This window comes from Canis lupus, chromosome 26 (genome assembly GCF_003254725.2).
Source record: "Canis lupus dingo isolate Sandy chromosome 26, ASM325472v2, whole genome shotgun sequence".
NCBI lineage: Eukaryota > Metazoa > Chordata > Mammalia > Carnivora > Canidae > Canis > Canis lupus.
The window spans coordinates 29,227,595-29,254,598 of record NC_064268.1 but is presented as its reverse complement, the minus strand read 5'-3'; the positions used below and the strand labels follow the sequence as shown (position 1 = coordinate 29,254,598).

The window sequence follows — 27,004 nt, the reverse complement described above, 5'->3', positions numbered from 1 at the left end:
CCCAACCAATCTGTCTGCTCAAAGGCCAGGCCATCCAGACAGGCTCTCAAGTCAAAGCCAGCAGCAGCCTTGCTGCCCGGAGCCAGGCAGAGCAGTGCACAGCAGCAGACCCGAGTTAGGCAGTTGCTAGGCAAAGGAGCAGGCAGGGGCACCTTCGCAGAAGGCACGTACCCTCCGAAAAGGGAGGACGATGGCTGTGCACATTCCTGGATACACTGACCTCTTCACACCCAGCAGCTGTTGGGTGCTTCTGTCCCCCACCCTGTCCATTCCCTCTCGGATCTGAAGCCCAGCCAGGGAAGGACACTATGAATCACCTTCCCTCTCTCCCCTCCCTAGGGACAGGGGACTAGGGGCAATGGGGGACCACCTACCAAATAGGAGAGGGGCAGGCTCCACCACATGCTCCTCTCGCTTGCGCAGGCTCTCTGAGGCGTCTAGTCTGTCTACCTGCAAAGAGGTGAGAGCACTCAAGTGCTTGCCTGCCAGGCCGTGTTCAGGTCTGGGTCAGGAGGTGAATGTGGGGCAGGGAGGTGGCACACAGCCTCCAGCAAAGTCAGAGTGGGGGATGGCTGGAGGGCAGAGGCTGTACCCACAGTGACCACTGCCCTGCTCCACAAGAAGGTGAAACCTCTATAACTGGGTAGACATGGAATGGCCAAGGGGGCCCTGGTGACCTCTGGCTGTTGTTCCAGCCCAGTGCTTTCCAAGCAGGCACTGGGCTGCCTGGTGCATCAGAGCAGTGGCCAGTGACTGCAGGCTGCATGTGCGGCACGACTCATAGGGCTAGGTCCTCCTCTGGATCAGGGACACTGCTAAGACAACGTAGCACTTCCTACATCCAGCTAGTCCAGGCTGCCCTGCCCCCCTTCCTGAGGAGATCAGTCACTTGACATGTAGGACATCCCACCTGGCAGGGAGGATGAGCCACCTCAGAGAGAGGGGCAGCAACAGCCATCTGAGGACAGGCTGCCTCCTTGCTCTTCCTTGAGGCTTCAGCAGGGGCTGCCCATGCAGTACCCACAGGCTGGAGCAGACACACATATGGGGAGGGAACAGAGCAAGGCAGTGCCAGGGGCCTGCAGGGCAGACAGCACTGTGTGTCTGGGGCATCCCTCCTACCCCTTTGCCACCCCCCACCCCCAAAACAAGAAGAAATTCTTGTGTGCACTTGGGCCCAGGAGGGATGAGGCCAGGTACCAGAACATTAGCAGAAACAGCCCTGTTACTGGCCCCGTTACACCCCCTTCCCCTTCCCTCCTTGGGACCAGAGCTGAGGGGAGGAAGGAGCAAGACAGTGCAGGAGACTGGCAATCCACTCTCTTCCTTCAGCTAGCTCACACTCAGACTGAGATCTAAGCTAGGCCTGCCCTCCACTGAGAGAGCCAGGGGGTTCAGAGGTGTGAGCAACAACTTTCCTGCAGCCTTAGAAACAAACCAGACTAGGTGACAAGGGTCTCTGGACAGTGGCTCAACTAGGCCCCAGACAGGAACTCCTAGGGCTTCAACACACAGGGAGAGCTAAAATCAGACACTACCACCTCATTAAACAGCTCACCAGCCTGCAAAGAAAGCCAGAGTAGGATGCTAGGGCCACTAAGTGACATCCGGAATAGTAGAAGCAATTTACTGAGACATGAGTATGGCCCTGGGGCCAGGAAGATGTGGGTCTGAGCCCAAGTCTTCATCAATCAGCTTTGGACCCAAACCCATGACTACAGCTGTAGAGGGGATGATTACCTACCCGTCAAGGTGTTGCCATTCCTACTAAGTGCTCAGCAAAAGGGGGGTTACCATGACAGGTATGCCAACAAATGCACCCCAAACTCCACTGGAGGTGCGCTGAAAGGTTAATAGACCATATGGGGATGGAGCCCATGGGCTGTGTGCTGGTGCCTTGCTATTCTCACATCACAAAAACCCTGGGCTGGGGATCCCTGGGTGGCGCAGCGGTTTAGCGCCTGCCCTTGGCCCAGGGCACGATCCTGGAGACCTGGGATCCAGACCCACGTCAGGCTCCTGATGCATGGAGCCTGCTTCTCCCTCTGCCTGGGTCTCTGCCTCTCCCTCTCTCTCTGTGTGACTATCATAAATAAATTAAACAAACAAACAAACAAACAAACAAACAAACAAAAAAAACCCTGGGCTGTGGGCAAGCACATAGTGCACAGGAGAGCTGATGTAAGGGGAAGAAGTGCTTACTTCTATCCAGAGGCCCCCAAGGTGATTTTCTAGAATAAGTTAATGTTGGGCAGAAAACCACTCAACTGTGAAGGCAAAAGGCCCCTCTTCAAGGTGAGAGGGGCTGGTTGGACAACTTGGGCTGGTCCCACACAGGCCACTGGCTACCACATGGCCTCTGTGGACCTAGGCTAGCGTCACAGCCGAGCTACATGGGGGATCCAGGGCAGAGCCTGTACTTACTTTGCTAAGGTACTCTCTCATCACCTGGATGAAGTAGGGCATGGCCAGGTCCACAAGGTTGTGTCTCCAGGCCAGCTCCAGCACCACATCTGGGGGAAGCAGGTCATAGCAGGTGAAGAGAGAGGCTGCGAAGCACTCTCGCTTGCCCTCCTCCAGGAACCACTGCAGCAACTTCTCAGCCAGCTCAGCATCCCTGGATTCTGCAGCATGCTGCATGGCATCCTGCAACCAAGGCAGACACACAGCTCAGGTCTGTCCTGCCCGAAGCACATTCTGGATCGGCAGGACATCCTGGCCCGTCTAAAATAAAGAATTATACCCACCCAGTGAATAGTCACCAGCAAATTAGTGATTTCAATTTTCTAATCACAATGATAAGAACTGAACAGCCTAAACTGCCAGTGCGTGCGTCAGCTCCTCGGACCCTCCAACAGCCCTCTGTAGCAGGTATCCCACCATCTCCTTGAGGACCTGAGACCGAAGCCCGAAGATGAGGCCTCTCAGCTGACAGGCACAACCAGTCTCAAAGGCATTCTAGTTGCCTACTAATTGCTGACTGCCATCATGGTCTCAGCTCCTTGCCTGCTCAGTCCTCTGACACGAACCTCTGAGGTCTGTTTGGGAGACTCTCCCATGGGACCCAACATCCTGTAAGCTAGCTCTGTGGAGGCCCCCCTCTGGATCCTCCTCCTAAAATGATCCTCTCCCACCTGCTTGTTGCTGTCTGCTGAATCCTGTGTCATCCCCACGCTGTTCCTATGAAGGCAACTGGCCTTTTTATGGCAGGGGTGCAAAGTCAGCGGAGGCTCAAGTGAAAGCTCCAGGACGCCTTCAGGTCTCCTTGGACCTCTGACACCAATGCTGTCGCTGCTCGGCACTTTCTCTGCATGTCCTCCAGTCCAGCAGAGCCCACCCTTGGTTGGCTCATCTTCAATGTGCACCTAGAATTTGGCACTTCTCTCCCTCCACAGGCCTGGAGACCATCTCACAAACCCTCACAGCCTCAACTGCCTTCATCAGAAAGTGGACGTTTCCAGAACCCTTGTGCTTCAACTGTCTACAATGGCAATTTCCTAGAGGATTCAGGTGCAGTGAGGCCCACAGATGATCTCAGTCTGTGCCCTCCTCCTGCAGCCTAGAACCAAGCTTGATTCTCTCACACCTTCTTACTTCTTGTAAAGTAAGACCTGGCCCATGTCACTATTGGGGGACTTCTCTACCTTGTCCCCATCCCTCAACCTCCCTCCCAAACTACTGGCAGCACTTGCCAGGGCCCTGCTCCAGGCCCTCGCCCTGTCCTTCATCATCTCCAGCCTGTGACTATACCTCTGCAGGCTCCTGTTCTTCACTTGTGGGCGTGAGGTATCTGTGAACCTATTGTCTGTTCACACACCTGAGTATGGGCCCCTACCCTCACCTTCCCATGTCCTGATACATTTCCTCATGCCCCACCTGTCCCGCTGTTCCTCAACAATCCCAGCCTCCAACGTGAGTTACCACCACCTCTACTCCACTGGCTTCTCAGGTAGAGTGAATACACCTCAAAGTGGCTACCCCTAACAGCCAAACGCCCACTATGCTTTTACATCCAAGCTCTGCAATCTGGAAAATGTGCTTCTTATTCCTTTATGACTATTCCAGAAGCTAGCACTGGCCACTCACCAATCCCTCCAGGTGGCACACTGACCAACCACTCACTCAGGACTTCCATGTAGGGCGGGCTCTACTGCTAAGGCATGGCTGACACTTGCATATGTGTATGGGGTGGGGGCCTGTGCATTGTGGGCCCTTCTAGCACACAGTGGCCTCCACTTACTAGATGTATCATCACACCCCCAGGTATGACAACCAAACATCCCCTGGGGGTCAGAATCGCCCTCGCTAAAAACCAGGGCACTGGAAAGTATGCCCACAACTTGCTGCCTATGGCTTTGTCCTTGTGGATTCTCTTCCTGGCACACATTGCTCTGAGTGGGACTGCTGGCTGAAGTGGACAGATGCCCTTCTGGCAGTTCTCATAGCACTGCTTGCTCACTCACTCACTGACTGAGTGATAAGGGGCTGCACTTTCAAGACTCTGGTATGCACACTGGCAGGATGGGACAGCTGGGACCCCTAGATGGGGGCAGCTTCCCACTGGTGTGTTGGAGCCCCCACTGCCGCCTCCCAGCACCAGAGCCTGAGCACCCTGACAAATTGTCTCAGAGTTCCCTTTGCAGGAGCTCTGTCAGCATCTGAGGTAACACCATGAGCACTGTCACTAAAAGAGAGGACATGTCACATAACAGTCCCAAACTGGAAGTAACAATTGGGATGAAGCTTGATGTGCCCCTGATATCCAGGGTTCTCTGGCCTCAGCCAATGTGCTCTGAGGGAGATGCCTGTCCTCGTCCTAGAAAGGAACTCAGGAATGACAAGGACAGTTCTGGGAGTAACATCTTTAGGTCAAGCTCATGGCTTGGGAAAAGGCTCTCCAGAAGCTCCTTGCATGGGGACCCCCTGGATATCAGCTTAGCCACACAGCACATTACAATAATGGCCCTCTCATGCAACTGCACTTTACCCCACTGGGGAGATGCTGAGGCCAGGTGGAGCAAAGGGCCTGAGACCTCTCCAAGCAGCCCACCCTGGCTGCCAGATGCCCAGATCTGGATCCAGACCCGAGGGTGGTACCAAGCCACCACTCAATGGCAGAAATAAGTATTGTGAATGTGATTTTCACTTTGGAGTCTTTATTCCCCACATTTTTTTTTTTAATTCCCCACATCTTGATGGATAGAAAGCAAAGTAGGTGCCAGGTGAATGCTGCCACACTCTGCTTAGGGAAGAGTGAGACTCACAAATACCTGCCAGGAAAGACTGAACTCCATGGGAGCTAGTCTTCTGATCCAAATAACCGTGAAGAGGCTCTATGTTAATGATAGATAAGGATCCTAACCCTGTGTTCTACAAGCACATCTCCCTTAACTTCATCCTTCTTGTCCCCACCATGAGGGTCTCCTGGGAGGGGGTGGTGGTCATCAGGAAGCACATGGGGGGTGGATGGAGCACTGGGACACTAACCTTGTAGAGATGGTCCTTCTTGCAGAGCTCCACACTCTGGGCCCACCGGCTGTTGCCCTTGTATAGATAAGCTGCAATGCGCCTGAACTCAATCAGCTGGTGCTTCTCCAACCGCTGTGCCAGGGCGATGTTGTCAAAGTTGTCGTAGGCATCGATAGATGCCCTCAAACCCTAGGAAGACCCAGCCTTTCGTGGGTGAGGGTCACAGTGGAATGGACAACCAAGAATTACTCCCTGGCAGTTGCTGCCACCATGACCTCAAAAGGCCCCTTCCCATCTCCCTCTGGTGGGATCCATGACCACTCCTGTGCAAGGTCAGCCTTTGGGGAAGAAGGCTGGTGTGGAGAAGGGCTCTCCAGTCCCTGAGCGCCCAACATGGCTGCTTCCCTCACACCCACCTGGTAATCCTCCTCTTCCGTCAGTAGGTGGTTGAGAGCCTCATTCACACTCTTGTTGTTGTGGCTCTGGACTGACCGCAGGTAAGGCTTCACTAGGGGCAACTGGCCTGCCTGACGAGTCAGGAGAATGGTTAGGGTACTCAGGCAAGTCATCAGGGCACTAAGCTGGGGGCCCTGGGACACACTGATGGGCCAATGCATACAGCCTAGCTCCAGGTCTCCTTCTGGACACCCACAACTGATATGCTCTACACATACTAACACATGAAGGGCTGTCTGGGTTACTAAACAAATACCATTTCATCTATGGACATTTTGGTGGAAGTACAAAGCTATATCTGAAACCTAAAGCGGTTTGATACATTTAATTTTTATATTTGCTAAGGATCAATTTAATAAACTACTCATTAAAGGATCCCTGAGTGGCTCAGCGGTTTGGCGCCTGCCTTTGGCCGGGAGCGTGATCTTGGAGTCCCAGGATCAAGTTCCGCATTGGGCTCCCTGCATGGAGCCTGCTTCTCCTTCTGCTCGTGTCTCTGCCTCTCTCTCTGTGTCTCTCATGAATAAATAAAAATCTTTAAAACAAAACAAAACAACTATTCATTAAGGAATGAGTGCCTGGATGGCTCAGTTGGTTAAGTGTCTGCCTTCGGCTCAGGTCATGATCCCAGGGGCCTAGGATTGAGGCCTGTGCTGGGCTCCCTGCTCAGCAGGGGGTCGCTGCCTCTCCCTCTGCTGTTCTCCCTGCTTGTGTGCTCTTTCTCTCAAATAAATAAAATCTTTTAACAACAACAACAAAAACTTTAGGGACGCCGGGGTGGCTCAGTGGTTGAGCATCTGCCTTTGGTTCAGGTCATGATCCTGGGGTCCTGGGATGGAATCTCACAACGGGCTCCCCGCGGGGAGCCTGCTTCTCCTTCTACCTGTGTCTCTGCCTCTCTCTGTGTGTCTCTCATAAATAGATAATAAAATCTTTAAAAAAAGAAAAAAATTTAATTAAGAAACTACCATTCAGATGACCTTGGCCCAACACACCCTTCTCTGGCCCTGGGATGCTGGCTGACTCACCTTTGAAAAGAAGCCAACAGTCCGGGTATGGTCTAGCCGGGGCGCCAGCACAAGCAACAGGTCATTGAGGAGCAGAGGTTTGTAATCCAAATAGAACTGAAGGGCTTTATAGTAGAGCTCCACATTGGCAACCTGGAGGTGGGGACAGAGCTGAGGGTTGGCCTCTGTCAATCTCCAGACTGCCCCACCCACGTGTCTTAGATGCAGCATACTCTACTGTAACTCCTGGTATTTGCTCAAACGTACTTTATTAGCAAGGCTTGTTGTGAACGCCCCTTTTAAGACCACATACTCCCTCCCAACATGCCCCCTTTCCTACTTCTGACATTTTTCTCCTCAGCACTTGCCCCTCAATGACCTAAGAGGCAGACGTTTGTTTCCTACCTTGCCCTAGTATTTGACAGAGGTCGATGCCCAACGAATAATTTCTGTTGAGTGAATGAAAGAGGGGTAACAAGCCACGATAAATCCAAACACCAAAATGTGGTTTTATCCAAGCAAGAGTCCCTCAGTCCTCCCTGGATGTGCAGCCTGAGCTGTAAACAAATCCATAACACATCCTATTATGTCTACATTGCTCTCAGGTAAGACGCCATGGTGCTCAGACTGGGCACCCTGGTACACAGAGGAGGAATGAGTCACTCCAGGCTGACCCTGTCTATTTTATGGATGGGGTCACTGAGGTTCACAGTGATGACATTAGCTCAAAGTGACAGAGACAGCAAATGGCTGAGATACAACCCAGGCCTGTGTCACCCCTATCTGGCCCTCCACCGCTCAGTCTTATGGTCAGGTGATTCTGAAGCTCTCCTGTTATGTGCCCAGAATGCCAGCAATGTCCTCTCTGACAGGTACCATTCCAGCTGGTGTCCTCTACCTCCCTTTCTCCTCCACATGTGACCTGACAGGAGGCTCACATGGCAGACGCAGATGCACCAATGTGTTGCACCAAGAACAGAACTCAACTGTCAACTGTGTGAACACTATTTTGCCACAAGAAATGGTCTTGTCTGCAAGCATGAGACCTAGGGCCCAAGATGCCATGATGCCCTCCGTCTCTCCTCTTATCCTGACCTGAAGCTTCTTATCCTGACCACCATCCAGGTGGACTGAACTCGGGTCATGGGCCACATCAGCTGCCTGGACAACTTAGAATGCTCCAGATACCACTAAGAAACAGAAAGCACTGCCACCTCAACCATGGCACATCATCAATTTTAAAATGCACCCTGATTATCATTTGAGTTCAATGTGAAAAAAGCACGCCTAGAATTGATCAGGTGTAGGTTTTCCAGCATGGCTTTCACGTGCTGGGGGCACAGGAACGTGAACTCCGGCCACCCTTCCTCAGCAACCTGCAGACCTATACAGGGTGGGACATCTGCAGGCAGCCACTGATTCCACATTCCACCACACTGGTATGTGAATAGCACTGACATGTGACCCCAGACACTGAGACCTGGCTAGGCATCCCACCTGTCACCCACACCTGCCCCCAGCAGCCATATGTAGAACAGAGGCAGACAATTCCCTGGACCCAGACGGTGAGGAGTTCACATGCTCCCCTGTCCCTGCCACCCTGGGAGCAGTAAGACAGACACACAGTCAAAATGCCATCTTTCACTGACAGACAACAAATGGGAAAGATCTGTAGACAAGTTACTCGTATAAGGCCACTGGGACAAAACGAGGACACTCAGAGCAAAAGACCCGGGCCTGATGACAGAAAACTTCATGTCCCTACCTTCAAACATACAGAGCTCACAGAGGAAAAGAGAGGCTTGAAAGCTGGGCCCACTCTGAGCCCAGAAACAAAACAGCAGAGGTCCACTCAGTGCTTGCACCCAGACCTGACACCTGCCAACATGAGATGGCAGCTGGGAGACTAGTTCAGCACCCTGGTTTATCCCAACTAGACTACTGGAGGGTGGAAACTCCTAGGAAGGGCAGGGACCCAGAGGCCAGCAGATCCAGGCTCAGGACTCCACCTCCACAAGTGGCTCTGAGGGTGGCAGTTTTGGGAGGAGAGATGTGAAGAAAAAATATGCCAGATGGTAGGAAATATGAAACAACAGGAAATGATATAGACAGAGTCTGGAGGTGGGCCCCAGTATGACAGGGCAGAAGGAAGAGCAAACACCAGGGTGTGGCTGTTCAGGACCGTGCATGGGAGGGAGGGAGGGAGGGAGGGAGGGAGAGTGGCCCTGGCCCCTGTCCCACCTGCAGACCAGCTATGAGGTCAAGGCCAATCACTACCCATCCGAAACATCTGTCCCCTCTGTGCAGACAGAATCCCCACCGCCCGCACAGAGGGCACAGAGACTCACGGGATGAAGGCAAACACAAACACACTCTGGGCACACATGCTGGCAGTCATCCTAGCCCCCCGACCCCCGCAGGGCAGGCTGGGCAGAAGCAGAGGGGGGGATGATGCTCAGGCACCCTCTGACCTTGGCAATGACGTCCTTGAACTGTCCTTCCCTCCAGGCGTCAGTAGGGTGATTGATCATGGTAAGGACGGCATTGTCATACTCCTCATACTTGTCATAGAGGAACACCAGCTCTGCCCAGAGATGCGCCTGCTCTGCCGCTCTCAGCACCTGCGGGGACAGCCATGGCCGAGGGCTGGGCTTGTGCCACATAGGCTCACGGCAGCTAGAACCTTGGAGGGCTACATTACCTTTGGGATGTTGACTCGGGACCAGAAAAGCTCCAGGTGCTCTGGCATCTTCTGAGGCTTGAATTTGGAGTAGAGGATGGCCAGCTCTGTGAACATGCCCATGTGGGCTCGCTCCAGGCCCAGGGCAGCCTCCAGCAGAGAGATCAGTTCCTCAAAGTATCCCCGATCCTGACAGACCGACAGACATACTTGGCGTAGGGCTAAATGTACTCGGAGTGGCCAGCCCTGCTCCCTCTCTCGTATGCGCTCTGGTTCCAGCCTGCCTGGCATGCCTAAGCTGAGTCTGACTGGGTCTCATCACAATAATGCCCGAAAATCTCCAGGGCCACCCCCAGGGGACTTCACACTCTCCTCATTGTCTTCACTCTACGGATAACCTTGCTCCTGCTTCACTGAGAAATGGAAGCCATTAGAAGCAAATGCCCGTGTTGACCCTGCCATCATCTGTACCCATGTTGTCTGCTGGCGAGCTGCTCATGTTCCTGCTTAGGACCCAGCCAACCTGGAGCCCAGGCCCCAGCACCTGCCACCTACTGAGGCTGCTAGGTCAGTAACTGTCCCTTTCTCTCTGGGCACCAGCTTATCCCTCCACAGCTTGCCTTGAGCAAACATCCTACTAATTTTCTCATCCTGAAATGCTCTCTCCTGACTCCATGGCCCCTACCATCTCTACCCACCGATTCTCTACTCTTTCCAGCAAAACTCCTCAGCAGGACCCTGCCTGGCTGACTATCCTTCCCTCCTGGGCACAGCCATCTTGTTCTCTGGAGCTGCTTCTTGCTTTACCCCAACATGCTATTTCAGCTATTCTTTATCTGCTCCCACCCCCCACCCCCCATGCCCTCACTTAAGTTGTATGTCTTTATGTTCCATCTATGTGTCAACCAATGGATCCTATTTCACTTCTCTAGCTGAGCTTCTTCTCTGAACACCCAGGCCCTGTTTCCCTCTGCCTCCCTGACACCTCTATATGAACATCCAATTGGCAGCTCAAACTTGGTGTGTCCAAAACTTAACCCTTGTCCTTCCTTCCACTAGTCTCTTTAGTCTTGCCCATGTCCACTAGGGAGAACCTCAAGTTGTTCAGGCCCAAAATAAATGGAGTCATCCTTGTCTTTTCTCTCTTAGTCATACACAATCCACTAACATATTGACTCGGTTGCACACTCAAAACTCCTGAAACCTGACCACTTCTTACCCCACACCACCCACTTCAGGGCTCTCCGGGCTGCCACCTGCACCGTCCCCCACCTGCTTATCCCCAGAAGAGTCTGTTCTCAACCTGCAAGTCAGAATAGCCCCTTATGCTCAGGTCCTGTGTCCTTCTGTGAGTCTTTCATGAGGGCCTGTGTCCCCGATCTCCCTTCCCCAGGACCCTTCCTCAAATACTTGGCATATTCCTGCCTTTGGACTCTGCTCTGGCTGCTGATTCTTCCTTCAAATATCCCCATGACCAAGCCTCTCAACTTCTCCATGTCTCCTTTCAGGGTCACCCTCTCAATAACCCCTCTGTGGTTTCACCTAGGCCCTCCTGGTCTTAGGCTCCACTGCCCTTGTTAGGCTCCAGTGCCCTTGTCACTCATCACTTCCAAACATGTGTGTTGCCTGTCAACCTCACTGAATGTAAATTCAACTGAGTGAGGGTTTTTCTGTTTGGTCCGCTGCTATCATTACCTAGAATAATGCCCAGCATATGGCAGGTGCTTTAACACCTGCTGAACAAATGAAATATTTGTTTAGTCACCAGACTGCTTCATTACTTTCCCTGTCTACTTTACAGTTTTATTTTGTGAACTTCTGTAGAATAGGAAAGTGTATGTCAAGAAAAGTCATCCAGCCTATCTTGACATTTTAGTCTCCAGTGGCACTCATTTTCACAAGGTCACAGCCCCTTGAACCCCGTGACTTGCTAAGTCCCCCCATAGTCCTTACTATACAGTCAGTGAGGGAGGCTGGGGCTTGAGTTCCATGTGACCAATAACACTGCTGAGCAAAATCAAACTTTTAGTCTTCCCTGCTACCTTCACACTTTCACACATATAGTTCCAGGATTTCCAGACAGAGGCCCAGGCCCTCAACACACTTGATGTCTGTCAACCACCTGACAGTGAAGATTAACTAGGATACCAACACGGGTAGCTCCCACTCTTCTAAGGCCTCCTGGGTTCCCTCCCCTGGACTGTTGCAGGCCCCCTGTCTCCATGGTACCTGATAATCATACCCTCTGTAGGCCACATTCTGGGGCACTAGGATGTGGGCTGTGTCTCTGCCATGACTGGCCCAGTGTTCCCGGCAAGGTATCCAAGGGTTATCCAAGCCACTGGCTGGGCTTCTGAAGGTCCAAGGACATAACAGGAGGGGAAGGGCACTTAAAACCACAAATATCAGCCAGAAGTGAGGTCCAGGATATCTAACACACCCATCCAATTTGTGGACAGGTTGTCTAGCACATGAAAAGACTTTCCCGTAGAGACAGTGCTTTGTATGACTTCCTGTGGATGTGACCCATACTAAGGGGATAAGCGACCCTCTATGTGGAGTGTTTAGGTGTTACTTGTTACCTTCACTGTTAATAGAGATAATCTCTGGTCAGAGACTAGTTACCTGGTAATAGTGTATCAGCTCCTCCAGCTCATCTGCGTGAATGACAATGTGAAGACCACACAGCTGTGCAAGGCGGAACTCCTGCCCATCCACACATGCAAAGCACACCTATGGGAGGCAAGGCCAGACAGTGTGAATGTCCCCAGACGGGGCACAGGGCCCCAACAGCTGGCTACCAAGGATGTAACTACAAATGCAGAAATACCAGCAGACGGGGTTTTTATTTTTATTTATTTTTATTTTTTTATTTATTTAATATTTTTTTAAATTTTTATTTATTTATGATAGTAAGAGAGAGAGAGAGAGAGAGAGAGAGAGAGAGGCAGAGACACAGGCAGAGGGAGAAGCAGGCTCCATGCACCGGGAGCCCGACGTGGAATTTGATCCCAGGTCTCCGGGATCGCGCCCTGGGCCAAAGGCAGGCGCCAAACCGCTGCGCCACCCAGGGATCCCCAGACGGGGTTTTTAAAGTTAGATTCTGAACAAGTAAATAACTGAAAGGTGAGCTGTATGAGACTGGGAGGAAAAAATAATGAACTTTCTAATCTGCAGGCCAAGGGGATGTTTGAGACCACAGAGAGAAGGCGGCTCATGTATTACTTTTAAGTCCTGAGATGTTAAGGTCTCTTTAGGTGACAGGAAAGCTATGCTGGCATTTCAGGTTTGGGGTTTGAAAACACTTTAACAAAGCTCAAGAATAGCTGTCAATGGAGCACAGTTCATCTGAGTGCTGTTTATGTGGGAGGAGCTTATACTTTAATAAATATTTTTCTAACTGGGCTTTTGTTTTAAGATACTCTGAGGTATATACACATAAGTTCTAGGGAGTAAAAGCAGCCCCGTGCATTTCTGCTCAGAAAGACTCGAAAGAGGCCCCTGAGTTGCTCTTCTTCCTTTGTCATTTCCTTTTGTTTCTTTATTTCTAAGATTTTATTTATTTATTTATTTATTTATTTATTTATTTATTTATTTATTTGAGAGAGACAAAGACAGAGACAGAGAGTGCGTGTGCAAGAGAGCACAAGCAAGGGGAAGGGCAGAGGGAGAGGGAGAGGCGGAAGAAAACCCCTGCTGAGCAGGAAGCCAAGTGAGGCTTGATACCAGAACCGTGGGATCATGACCTGAGCCTAAGTCAGACACTTAACCCACTGAGCCACCCAGGTGCTCATAAGCTTGCTCTTCTTTCAATGGCTACAGACAGTCCTCATACCCACAGGCAGAGCTGGCTTCTCTTGAGGTTTCCCAACTTCATCTTCTATATACGCATGTGTTTTCATGGTAGATGAGGCAGGAAACCCAGATAAACAAAAATAATCCCACAACCCAGAGATAATTGGTCGTTACCTTGAGACACAATTGTTACCCACTATTTTCCCTGTGATAGAGCACCCACCAGCTCTCTCTCTCACACACTCACAAACAGAAGGGAATTACACTGGACATTCTACTTCGATTTCTCACAGAATACTTCAAAAACCTTCCCTCCTGTAACCCTGCCTATGCAGTTTGGTAGTTACAATATGTATACTATTTAACCATGCCCTTGATATTGGACATTGATGTTGATTTTAATCTTTTATTAAACAGTACTTCAGAGATTCATTGAAGCTAAATCTTTTGCACCTTTCTTTAAAACTTTTTTCTACTTACAGATACTGATAGTATCAGTGAGCTATAGATATGCCCTATCAATTTACTATAAAAGATCAACAATGCCAATTTACAGTGATTACCCTGAGAATATGGTGGTTTATACAAATATCTTAAATCATGATACCACTGCTCAGACTGATAATTCCATGCTATTAAGACAGCTTCTGGGGGCTGATTGGTCCAACACGGAGTCCTCCAGGACCTTTGCTACAACCACAACTGATAGCTTATGAGATTCTCTGAGCCTTCCCCTGCTGAGAAGACTCAGAACCCTGCCTGGACAAGGCAGGCATCCAGACACATCCCATGTGGCACAACGGTGTGGAGGAAGGAAGGACAAAGGGGGAAGGCTTGAGAGACCAGTGGTCCTCTGAAGACCAACTAAGCTTACCTCCTTCCACGTGCGGGTGCTGTTGGCCTTGCGGCTGCTGTCCACTGCTGCCTGATATTCCCCGAGGTGGACCAGGGTGGAAGCTAGGCGGGCAAAGTTAGAAACGCTGCTGTACAACAGCTTGGCAGCTTCATACATTCCCTCCTCGTAACAGCGGTCTCCAACCTATGAACAACCGGGTAGCTCTGCTGAGACCTTCTTAAATGGGAAGATCCTCCAGAGGTAGTCTAAAGTTCCAATTGATAGGGTATTTCTGTTTTCAAAGAAGGTATCTTTCTGATCACACAGCAGCCTGGGCCACCACAGAGCTTCTGAAGGATGAAGCGTGACTCTCAAGCCCTGGACCCACACCTGCCTGCTCCTGTGTATGCTGGCTATCATCTCCCACAGCTGCACCCCGGTGGGCCTGGCCTCAGAGCTGTGCTCCTTGCTGCTTCTAGTCTCCTCTCCACAACAGCTGCCTACCAGAGAATAGCCTGCCAGGGATCACACACAGCCCTGGTTCTTGCTGCCATCCAAAGATCTCCCTCACTCCCTGACAGCTTTAGCTTCCTCTGAATTCCTCTGGTCTGAGGACCTTGTGTCTCTAATGGTAGCCAGTCACTGTCAACTGCCAATCCTGGGAAGCTTAGTACCAGAACCTACTCTGCCTGCCATCTCCCCTCCTCTCCAGCTCACCACCTCCAGCCCCCAACTCCTAACCCACCACTCCCATCTGCACCTGGCCAACTCTCCTCCTGGCTTGATGGCTGTTGGCAAGCCATGTGGGCTCTATCTTCACTCCCTTGGTTGTACTTGGCCAGACCCTAGTCTTGGTTAGAGCGGTTCTCTGCCAACTCCACACACCCAGGACTGCAGAGCTAAGTTCAGAGAGCTGAACTCCCAAGTGCTGCCTGGGCTCTCTTAAACTTCATGATGGTGACCCCAGAGGAACTCGTGACATTAGCCATCCTACTCCCTCAGCCCAGGTACTTGCTCCTTTCCATCATTCATTTCCTAGCTTCTCTCCCAAAATCTCCAACAGCTCAGGCTGAATGCTTGGTTCTCAGATCCTGAGGAGACAGACACAATCAGAAGATCCTGTCCATAAGCATCAGGACTGAGTCTGCCCCCTGCATCTGTGGTCCTCACCTGGCCACCTGGGCCAACTCACCTGGTACACACGATCCCAGCTCCCCTCCCCTACTCTAGGTCAGGGGCCCAGGAAGCCCTAGCAGTGATTTTGCCCTCTATCCTAAATCACTGCTATAAGCTTAAGGAATCACTACTGCTTTCCCCAGCTCCAAACCAAACCAACCAATCTTCACTGTGACCTCAGCCCAGCTATTGGCTACCACCCAGCTTTTAGCATTTCTTTTCAAGCAGTACTTCTCAGAAGAGGTGTCTGTGTGTCTTAAGAGCTGTCCCCAGTCTCTTTCTGTGCTCTCTGGAATCTGCTGCAATCAGTCTCTTGCTGATTCACCAGCAGGGTCACTGCTTTAAGTCACCAGCACACCATCTGGCTTCCCTAACACTCTCCTGGACAGATATATACTTGCTTCCCTGTACAAACCTTTGCTTTTGTCCCCGCTACCTCCAGCCATCTTCCTGCACCTGGGCTTAGGAGTGACCTAGTCTCAGGCCTCAGCTTCCCCCCACTGTACAGTGTCAACTGCACACTGAAGGCTGCCACTTTTACAGCTCTAGTTTCAAATTCTCCTTAGAAATTGGACTTCTGTACCCAGCTGGACAGACATCTCTGGATGTCAAGATTGAACTTGTCTGCATATGAGTCTTGACTGTCCTCAAGGTAGGCCTCATACAGGGCCCCACCTTGGCAGACACAAATCCATCTGTCCAAAACTGTCCCGTGCCACACATGGCACAGATGCCTCACTCCCGCTTCTCACTTAAACTCCACCTACAACCCAAGCATATCACCAGCTCTCTGCCACTCATCCCGATCACTTTCTCTGAGTGGCCATTGACTCTGGCCCGGGCTACTGAATCACTTATCTGCTCTCATTGCTTCTGTCTCTGTCCTTCAGTCTATTTTCAGCACAGCAACCAGCGGAGTTCTGTTAACCCCTAAGACCAGATCATATCCCTCCTCTGTTCAGTGTCCTCTTCCCAGACTGAAAGCCAGAATTCTGCCCATGGCCTCCAAGTCCTGACATGCCCTGCCAACAACCATCATTCCCCAGTGTTCCACCTTTGACTTAACTGAGTCCATGTTTGACTGTGCTGCTTCAGCCTCCTAGGCCACCTCTGCACTGCACTGTTCCTGCAATATGCCCAAACACTCCTCAAGGCACCCTTGAATAGGCTGTCCATGCTCAGGCCTCCTCCCCCACAGAGATGCAGACTCAAAAACTCACCTCTAGACATCTTCCTGGCCACCTGTCTAGAAGTGTACCATCCACCTCACCCACATCACCTGCCCTACACTGTCCACCCCTCCCTGCTGTACTTTTCTTCTATACATTTACCATTTAACATACAAGAAATTTCTTGAATGGATCATAAGATCTACAAAGACAGAAATTTGACTACGACTACTACTTTCACATCTGCATCCACAGTCCCTATCCTGGCACATGGAAGATACTCAAGAAAAGTTTGTTGAATGGATTAATTAATGAAGTATCATATCAAAGCACATGATCCTTTAAGACCTGTTATTGTTGACTTATAGGCAATACAGGGAAAATGAGTAAAATGACATCATGGGAATTCAGTCAGCAGAAGCCAGACTGTGGGAAACATAAAAATAGGTGGTGGGTTGGAGCTGGTTGATGTGTACTGAGCCCACCTTGGAGGACTGTGGAAGGCAGTGAGTACAGCCTTAGGGTCACCATGAACAGAGGCAAAGAACAAACAAAGCCATCTGAGTTTCCCAGGCCAGCTAGCTTTCCGGTAGGATTTACCTTTGGTGTGACCCAAAAGAGCATCTCTGGCTATGGTATTTAATGGGCTCCCCAGTTAGGAGAATTCTGTTATGAATTCAGAGGGAGATCTCGGACAAGGCTTCATTTTCTAACATCTTACTAATTTTCTGATTATAAAGACAATTTAAAAAGTTTTGGTCACCAATCAAAACAAAACTTGGCAAAACGGGCAAATGAAAGGAAAATGGAAGACTACTGCCTAAACTGTATCTTTGCTGTCACACTTGACATGTTTTTTCTAAGTACATAGATATGTTCATCATATTGTACATGCAGGTTTTCACTCAGCTGCAACTTACCTCAAAAGATTTTTCTGTCACAAACAAGGCTCTAAATACCTGTAATGGCTATATTATATTCCACTGATGGATGGTGTTTCATTATTTCCTTTTTTGGGACACTGGCTTTCAACTATTATTGGTATAAACCATGGTGCAATGATTAGATATTTATATTAAAGTTATCTGTACTTTTTTTTCTTTCTTGGGATTTATTTTTACATTTAGACCTATGAGACCCATGATTAGGAATATACATATATGTAGAACTTTTATGCATTAGATGAACTGATACTTTCCTTTGTGCTTTCTTCAACTGCTTATATGCTTAAAAACTCCTTCCTCATGGAAAGACTCAAATAGATATTTAAAACTTTTAGATAAAACCCCCTCAACTTTTACCTATAATTCTTTCATATGGAATTTTAGTTACAGAATTACATGATGAACTTTTAAGCCCTTTCAAAACTCCAACCTAATTTCCAACAGCTAATTGGATCTTACTTTGTTTTTTTTTAAATTTTTATTTATGATAGTCACAGAGAGAGAGAGAGAGAGAGAGAAAGAGAGAGAGAGAGAGAGAGAGAGGCAGAGACACAGGCAGAGGGAGAAGCAGGCTCCATGCACCGGGAGCCCGATGTGGGATTCGATCCCGGGTCTCCAGGATCGCGCCCTGAGCCAAAGGCAGGTGCTAAACCGCTGCACCACCCAGGGATCCCTGGATCTTACTTTGAAATAAAGAATCCTAAGTCCACTTTTGTGTTACTTATTTCAGTAAAGTGTGTGTATTCTTTACAGAGGGGTTAGAATATATTCTATTAACCCTTCATCTCTATCACTTTTTCTAGGGGTAACACTGTATGCCAGGAAATAGACTTTACAGTTATTTAGATCTTTCTTTTATTTAACACTTTCCCTTAAGGTTTATTTAAACATTTTGGTGTTCTTCCTACTTTAAAAAATATTTTTCCCATTATGTTATTTGATAACTGCTGACATATGGAAAAACTCTTTTACCTGGCTAGTTAGTTCACTTTGTTCTCCCATGATAATAGCTAGAATACTGGCACATAGTCCTGGCACCTTTTTTTAGGAGTATCTTTCTGATGTGCACAGCCAGGGCCCTTAACTTCCATACTAGGGACAGTAACAAAGCTGTGGCTTGTTTCTCAGGGTCAGAGATCTGGGCCACTCTAGGGAGTAATCCCTGAACCTGCCTGTAGCAGTTCACGGTCCCCAGGGCACAGCCTACCTGCTGGATGTGGGCATTGTTGGGTCCATTAATACAATCTTCTAGTTCAGACAGACGGCTGGTTTTAGCCAGGGCAAAAATAAGTTCAGTCTCTACATAGGATTCTCGGCCCTTTTTCCTGGCCATCTGTAGAAATTTAACCAGATCCTCCCAATTGTCTAAAGACAGAAAATAGAAATAGGTTAATCCAGAGCTGCTAAGTTTAAACAGGAGGCTCAGTTCCTCCCATTCTATCCTCAGGTAAGATGTTTACACTCCCACTCTGCCTTAGTGAGGGCTTGGACTCCAGGTAAGGTCTCGGAGGACTTTTGTCTGCTAAGCAGAGCCCTATCCCAGATGGGAGAGACAGAAAGAGCAAAATCACACAGGGGCTGACCCCGGGGATGGGAAGCTCTACATCATCAAGTAAAGACCTCACCAGGAGAGAGGATGCTTATTCCAGTCCCTGGAGAAGCAAGCACCAGTTAACTGGAAAGGCTAGAAGAAGCTCTGGACCTAAGGTTCTGACCTTAAAATTATTATGATAGTGCTATCCATTGTGCTTAAACTGTCCAGTCAACCAAAGAGCTAGTGTCTAGTTAACAGTCAACTAAAGAGCTAGTGTCATTAGCAGATTAATAGTAATAGATTCTTTTGGAAAACTTTTACTTAGTGGTGTCTCCAATATTTCTGGATGCGTAACATGTGCAGATTCCTGGGAAGGCCACATCCTTCTCTTGCCAGGCTTCACACCAGTGAGAAGCAGAGCCTCAAGGAGAGGAAGTTCACTTACTGCTCTTGCTGGCTGCCTGAACGACCTCTAAGTAAGAGGAAGGGTCGTCCGCTCTGATGTAGGAGTCGATGGATTCTTTCACCAAGTCTTTCTGGAGCTGGGCGCGGGCCAGCTGACTCCATACAGCAGGCTCATTACATCTCTCTGCAAACTCGTATGCTCGGTCCAGGTTTCCAATGTGCTCAATCAGGACCTAGGGGTTATAAGAGGGCACTTATTTTTTACCACACCTAGTCAACTATAGGGAGCAGATTTTTGTTCAAAATGTAGAACATTTTGCCTAAAGCTGCATGGCCATTTCAATTCAGTCCAAAGCAACCAGGCATTAAGTATTTCTCAGATGATGAATGGAAGGAAAAGATAAGACCTATACTGTACAGGAGGAAGATGCCTCATGGAGAAGAGACACTCCAAAAAAGAGAAATAAAGAAATGGGAGACAGTCAAGCTAAGCTTTTTGGTCCAGAACAAGGACATGGGAATTGCCCTTGATCCTGGTAAGACAGTACAATGGAGCATACAGGGTGTAAAAAGCCTCAAAGGAGCTACTGTAGGGAATGAAATAGCTTATCAGGAAGAAAATACCCTTGAAGGGTACTGTCATCTGGAGGCCTGGGGTGCAGCAGTTGCCCCCTCATACAGTTTGATCTCAGAGCAAGGCCACAGACCATGTATGAACCAAAAAGAGGGGTGTTTATGTCTGAGATTTCACAGGCAGGTACAGAAAAATGGTAAGGGAAGAGGCAAGGACATAAAGAATCTTGGTGAGAGAGTAATTAAAGTGATCTGTCCCATGGTTTATAATTGATTTGGAAATAAAACCAGAAAAGACCAATAGGCTGGGAGGAAACAGAGGAGGGTTATGGGAAGGGCTCTTGGTGGGGCTGAAGGTGGGCAGGAGGGCTGGCAGGACTGCTCTGGAGAGGTGACTGCTCTGGGGAGGTGAGGTAGCAGGGGGTGAAGGACTGGAACAGTCATCACATGCAAGGACCTCAGTCACCAGGGCTGATCACATGACCTGGCTTCAGGTACCCAAGTCTAGAGGAATGACCGGGGGTGACTGCCAGAGAACAGGAGTACTAGCAGAATAGGAGCCAACAGGCTGGGAAGACAGGTTACTGGTGAAGAGAAGAAAAGAGCACAAGAATCTGAGAGAGACATCGAACAGCCAGATGGGGGTGACGACAGATGATGATGAGGACTCGTGTGGCAGAGGTCACTAGGGTCTACCATGACCGCACTCAGCAGCCCACCTGGATTGCTGAGGCGTTTACATCAAACTTGCGGAAAATGGCAAAGGCCTCCTCATACAGTGCGCTGCTTACGGCGATGTTTGCAATGTCTGGGGCATCGTAGTTGTCCAGGCGGCTGATGTACTCCATGACCCGTGTGCGGTCTGCCTTAATGGCGGTTAGGATCAGCAGATTCTGGAGATTCCTTAGGAGAGGTGGTAGTCAGCACAGTGTCACAGGAATGAAAGCCACACGACACTCTTTGGCAGGTTGACCGGCCCAAGACTCTCAATTTAAAAGTATTTAAAACACACACACATGACTAATGAATGATACAACAGAATATTTATAAAGTATATGTGGTCCAAAGTCTTGAGAAAGCACCAGGTAGGAGAAATCAGAAAACCACCCACCACTGGAGGGCTGCTGTGGCTTCTCCAGAAGCAACCACCACCCTTACTTCACAGGCTTTCCTCTAACAGCTTTTTTTGTGTGTGTGTGTGTTTTTAATAGTTCTGCCATATAAATTGTATATCTAGGGGTGCCTGGGTGCCTCAGTGAGTTGCCCATCTGTCTTCAGCTCAGGTCATGTTCCCAGGATCCTGGGATCGAGCCCTAAGTCAGGCTCCCTGCTCAGAGGAGAACCTGGTTCTCCCTCACCCACTCCCCATTTTTGTGATCATTCTGTCAAATAAAGAAATCTTAAAAAAAAAACTGTCTATCTAAGCAATATAGTTTTGCATGTTTTTGAACTTTTCTTTAATCATACTAGATGCATTCTTATAAAATGTTTTATTTTGCCTTATTTAAAAACATGGGGGGAAAATCAAGGTAATGTACCATATTAAGAATCTAAAAAAGAATAACATGAACATCATGTTGACTGAGAAAAAATATCTGACAAAATTCAATACCCATTAATGATAAGGACTCTAAGCAAACTAGAACTAGAAGGGAATTTCTTCAATCTGATGATGAAGGCCATCTACATAATATTCACAGCTCTCAATACTGAGAGACTGAATGCTTCTCCCCAGGATCAGGAATAAGACAATGATGAACACTTTCCCCACTTTTATTCAACATTCTACTGGAGGCTCTAGTCAAGGCAGTTAGGCAAGAAAAATAAATAAAAAGCATCTAGACTAGAAAGGAAGAAATAAAACTGTCACTATTTATAAGCAACAAAACTGATAGAAAATTCCAAGGAATCTATGAAAAAATCCTAGGAGAAATACATAAGCTTAGCAAGATATTAGGATAACCATTAAGTCGTTTGTAGTTCTGTATACTAGCAATGTACAATTGTAAACAAAGAAACCCCTACCGATTTACAGTAGCTCCCCAAACATGAAATATTTAGGTATTAATCTAATAAAACATGTACATGATCTATATGCTGAAAAATATAAAATGCTGATGAGAAAAAGTAAAGATCTAAATAAACGGAGACATGTTGTATTTATATACTCAACATAGTAAATATATCAACTGTCCCCAGATTCGTCTATAGATCTCATGCAATTCCAGTCAAAATTCCAGGAGGTTTCCCTTTTGATACAAAGCTAATTCTAAATCTTGAACAAGAATAAAGTTGGAGGGGGCAGCCCAGGTGGCTCAGCGGTTTAGCGCCGCCTTCAGCCCAGAGTGTGATCCTGGAGACCCAGGATCGAGTCCCACGTCGGGCTCCCTGCATGGAGCCTGCTTCTCTCTCTGCCTTTGTCTCTGCCTCTGTCTCTGTCTCTCATGAATAAATAAATAAAATCTTAAAAAAAAAGAATAAAGTTGGAGGAATCATGCTACCTGGCCAAGTGATTTTTGGCAAAGATGCAAAAGGAATCTGATGCACAAAGGACCTAACAAATAACCCTGGAATGACTGGATATCCACAAGAAAAAAATGAACCTAAACCTAAACCTCATATGTTGGTGGGCACTGGACCACAGATCTAAATGTAAAACTGTAAGACTTTTAAAAGGAATTTAGAGAGAATTTTTGACCTGGGACCAGGCACAGAGTTCTTAACACCAAAACACAATCCATAAGAGAAAAGTCTGACTTTGACTTGATCCAAATGAAAACTTTTAAGGGCACCTGGGTGGCTCAGTTGGTTAAGCATCTGCCTTTGGCTCACATCATGATCCTGGAATCCTGGGATCAGACCCTGTATCAGGCTCCCTGCTCAGCACTCTATCTCACTCCCGCTCTCTCAAATAAATACATAAAATCTTAAAAAAAAAAAAAAAGAGAAAACTTAAAAAAAAAAGATTTTATTTATTCATGAGAAACACACAGAGAGAGAGACAGAGGCAGAGACACAGGCAGAGGGAGAAGCAGCTCTCCATGCAGGGAGCCTGACGTGGGACTCGATCCCAGGTCTCCAGATCACGCCCTGGAGGCAGCGCTAAACCACTGAGCCACCAGGGCTGTCTGAAAACTTTTTTATTTTATTTTTTAAAGATTTTATTTATTTATTCATGAGAGAGAGAGAGAGAGAGAGAGAGAGGCAGAGACAGAGGCAGAGGGAGAAGCAGGCTCCATGCAGGGAGCTCGACGTGGGACTCGATCCTGGGACTCCAGGGTCACACCCCGGGCTGAAGGCAGGCACTAAACCGCTGAGCCACCCAGGGATCTCCACGAAAACTTTTTTTTTAAAAGATTTTTAAATTTATTCATTCATGGGAGAGAGAGACACACAGGGGGGCGGGCAGAGACATAGGCAAAGGGAGAAACAGGCCCCATGCAGGAAGCCTGAAATGGGACTTGATCCCAGGTCTCCAGGATCACGCCCTGGGCTGAAGGCAGTGCTGAACCGCTGAGCCACCCGGGCTGCCCAAAGAGAAAACTTTTGATCTTCAAATGATGCTATTAGGGGAATAAAAAGACAACCTCTACACTGGGAAAAAATATTTGTAAATTTTTTTTGCAATCGAGTCCGATATGGGACTTGATCTCAGAACTCTGGGATCACGACCTGAGCCAAAAGCAGATGCTCAGCCATTGAGCCACCCAGGTGCCCCAAGGCAAAAGATTTAGAAGGATCCTTGACCCAAGAGAATATATGGAGGGTAAATAAGCACAGGAAAAGTTGTTTAACACCATTAGCCATTAGGGAAATGCAAATTAAAACCACAATGACACACCACTATACACTTATTAGAATGACTAAAATAAAAAATACCGGTAATACCAAGTGCTAAAGAAGATGTAGAGAAATTGGAATTCTCACACATTGCTGGTGGGAATGCAAAATGGTACACTCTGAAAAACAATAGTTTGGCAACTTCTTAAACAGTTAAACATATATATACCATGTGGTTCACCAATTGCTAGATGTGTTCAAACAAAAATCTGGACACACGTTTATAGCAGCTGTATTCATAGTCACCCCAAACTGAAAACAATCCAAAATGTCCTTCAATGAGCAAGTGGATAAACAAACTGCTGTACATTCATACCACAGAACACTATTCACCAATAAAAAAGAACAAACTGGGATCCCTGGGTGGCGCAGCGGTTTAGCGCCTGCCTTTGGCCCAGGGCGTGATCCTGGAGACCCGGGATCGAATCCCACGTCGGGCTCCCGGTGCATGGAGCCTGCTTCTCCCTCTGCCTATGTCTCTGCCTCTCTCTCTCTGTGTGTGTGACTATCATAAATAAATAAAAATTAAAAAAAATATTTTAAAAAAGAACAAACTATTGATGCAGATAACTTGGATGAAGCTCAAAGGCATTACACTGTGTAAAAGAAGCCAGCTCTCAAGAGACTGCATACTGATTCCCTCTACATGACATTCTAGAAAAGGCAAAACTGCAGTGATGGTGATGAATCACAGATGGATGACTGTCAGGGGATGTAACTGTAAAGGGTAGTTTACACAAGGCAGTTTCATAGTGAGGGAACTGTTCTGTACCCTGACTGTGGTGGTAACTTACACAAATCTTAGGCATGTGTTGAAATTTCTAGTATTGTACATCCCCCATAAAAGGCCAATTTAACTGTATTATAATGAAAAAGGAGGGAAAAAGGTATTAAAAAATTAGGTCCTAGATTCACCTGTGCTGTTGGACAGCATTCATTTTCTCTGTGACATGGTACTCCACTGTACGACAGTACGACAACCCTTTTACAGTTGGGTATCTGGATTGCTCTCAGATCTTTGTTGCTGGAAATTGTGCTTTGTGCATTCTTGCACATGTCTCCTGATACATGTGAGCCAAGTTTCTCCAGAGTTCTGAACCAAGAGTGGAAACCCTTCCAACATGCACTGCTTCCCAAGAGGAATGCACATTTCCAACAGGGCATATAAGAGGCCCAGTTGCTCCACACTGTCATCAAGGCTGATTAGGAGAGCTAGATCCTTGCTGCTCTGCAGGAGGAAAGGGATGGCACACAGCAGTCACACTGTGCTTCCTTGATGGCTGATGAGGCTGCATTCCTGCCGTAGGCTCACAGGCTGTCTCTCTTGCTGAAGGATCACTCAAGTGCTTTGCTGAGTTTTCTAACAGGTTGAGTTTTTCTTTCATTTTGTTCTCTGGGCTAGTTTTTGTTGGTTATGTATGTTGCAAATGTCGTCTGTTTGTAGCTTACCCTTTTCTCATTATGATAAAGTTCTTAAGTTTAACATAGTCCTATTTACTAGTTTTTCAAGCGGTTTTTATATTTTCGTGGCTGGCTTATGTGTGCATTAGGCCACAAATACATTCTTCTTCTAAACATAAACTCTAAAAACATTATAGTTTTGCCTTTATATTTAAATCTTTACATAGTATGGCACAGAGGTCCAATTTTAATTTTTACCTATATGGATAATCAGTTGTCCAGACATCATTTTACTGAAAAGTCTATTATTTCCTTCTGCATAACCAACTCTGTCATAAATGCATGTTTTACATATGTGTAGGTCTATTTTAGGGCTCTTTGCTCTACTATAATGGTCCATTTCTCTGTTCCTTGCCTAAACCATCAGGACTTGATTTAATTTTATAATAATTCTAGATCAGAGTAAGTACCTTGCCATCCCTAAACCTACTCCCACCTCTTGGGTGACTTATTATTTGTGTTGGCAATCTTGATTATTCTTGGCCTTTTATCTTTTTTGATTTCAGTCCCCTTGCATTAAAATCTCCTATCAAGTTTCATAAATAAACAAATAGAGAGTTTTATTGGTATTGCAGTAAATCTGAATGATGTGGTAAAACTGATGTCTTTTTTTCCTTAAAAAAAACTTAAGATTTTACTTATTTATGAGAGAAAGATAAAGTGAATGCATGTGCGCATGAGCAAGGGGAGTTGCAAATGGAGAAGCAGGCTCCACACTGAGCAGACAGTCTGACATGGGGCTCGATCCCGGGACCCTAGGATCACAACCTGAACTGAAGGCAGACACTTAACTGAGCAAGCCACCCAGGTGCCCCTGATGTCTTTTAGTATGTGATCATTCATAAATTTACATCAAGCTCTTTATCATGGTTGAGTGGATAGGATTATAGAAGTTTGTCTTTTCATTTATTTGTCTCTTGATTTGTTTTTTTTAAGAACCATGTCTATTTGTTGAATAGATGTAAATTCATTCTAGTAAGCTTATAATTCAACAGCTATATTATTTTTATTTACTTTAAAAATGTATTTACTATGGTCTTTCTTTATGTATACTTTTTAATATGCTCATTTTTAAAAAAGATTTTATTTATTTATTCATGAGAGACACAGAGAGAGAGAGAGAGAGAGAGAGGCAGAGACACAGGCAGAGGGAGAAGCAGGCTCCATGCAGGGAGCCCAACGTGGGACTCGATCTCGGGTCTCCAGATCACACCCTGGACTGAAGGCAGTGCTAAACCGCTGAGTCACCAGGGCTGCCCTAATATGCTCATTTTTAAAGCTAATTGTTCTATCAATTACCCAGAGATGTGTTAAGATGTTCTAATGTGGTGAATCTGCCTTTGTCTTCTTGCAGTTTTGGCAATTGCCACCTTACATATTTTGAAACTATATTATTAGGTATGTACGAGTTCAGAATTATCTCCCCGATGAGTTAAATATTTCATCATTATATATAGTAGTCCCCCTCAGCTGCAGGTAATTATTCCAAGACCCCCCAGTGGGGGTTTGAAACCACAGAGAGTACCAAATCCTACATATATGATATTTTTTCCTGTATATATATCCTTTGATAAGCTTTATTAATCAGGTACAATAAGAGATTAACAATAAAAACTCATGATAACATAGAACAATTACAACAATACATTATAAATAAAAT

General features: G+C 47.5%; 1 protein-coding gene across 4 annotated transcripts in view; it reads right to left on the bottom strand.

Annotated features, from left to right (window-relative positions):
- CLTCL1 (clathrin heavy chain like 1) overlaps positions 1 to 27,004 on the bottom strand; it is a 94,632-nt gene that overhangs the window by 943 nt on the left and 66,685 nt on the right. For 3 of the 4 annotated variants that reach the window (XM_025474863.3, XM_025474864.3, XM_025474862.2), the window contains exons 20-31: positions 20,763 to 20,946; positions 19,511 to 19,703; positions 18,739 to 18,896; positions 14,282 to 14,446; positions 12,238 to 12,345; positions 9,634 to 9,801; positions 9,404 to 9,553; positions 6,954 to 7,085; positions 5,886 to 5,996; positions 5,488 to 5,658; positions 2,425 to 2,646; positions 375 to 450 (exon numbers count right to left, since the gene is read on the bottom strand). In XM_025474863.3, the coding sequence (XP_025330648.1) occupies positions 375 to 450; positions 2,425 to 2,646; positions 5,488 to 5,658; positions 5,886 to 5,996; positions 6,954 to 7,085; positions 9,404 to 9,553; positions 9,634 to 9,801; positions 12,238 to 12,345; positions 14,282 to 14,446; positions 18,739 to 18,896; positions 19,511 to 19,703; positions 20,763 to 20,946 (1,838 nt within the window). The remainder of the gene's footprint in view (positions 1 to 374; positions 451 to 2,424; positions 2,647 to 5,487; positions 5,659 to 5,885; positions 5,997 to 6,953; positions 7,086 to 9,403; positions 9,554 to 9,633; positions 9,802 to 12,237; positions 12,346 to 14,281; positions 14,447 to 18,738; positions 18,897 to 19,510; positions 19,704 to 20,762; positions 20,947 to 27,004) is intronic. The other variant, XM_049101886.1, reaches the window with a different exon arrangement.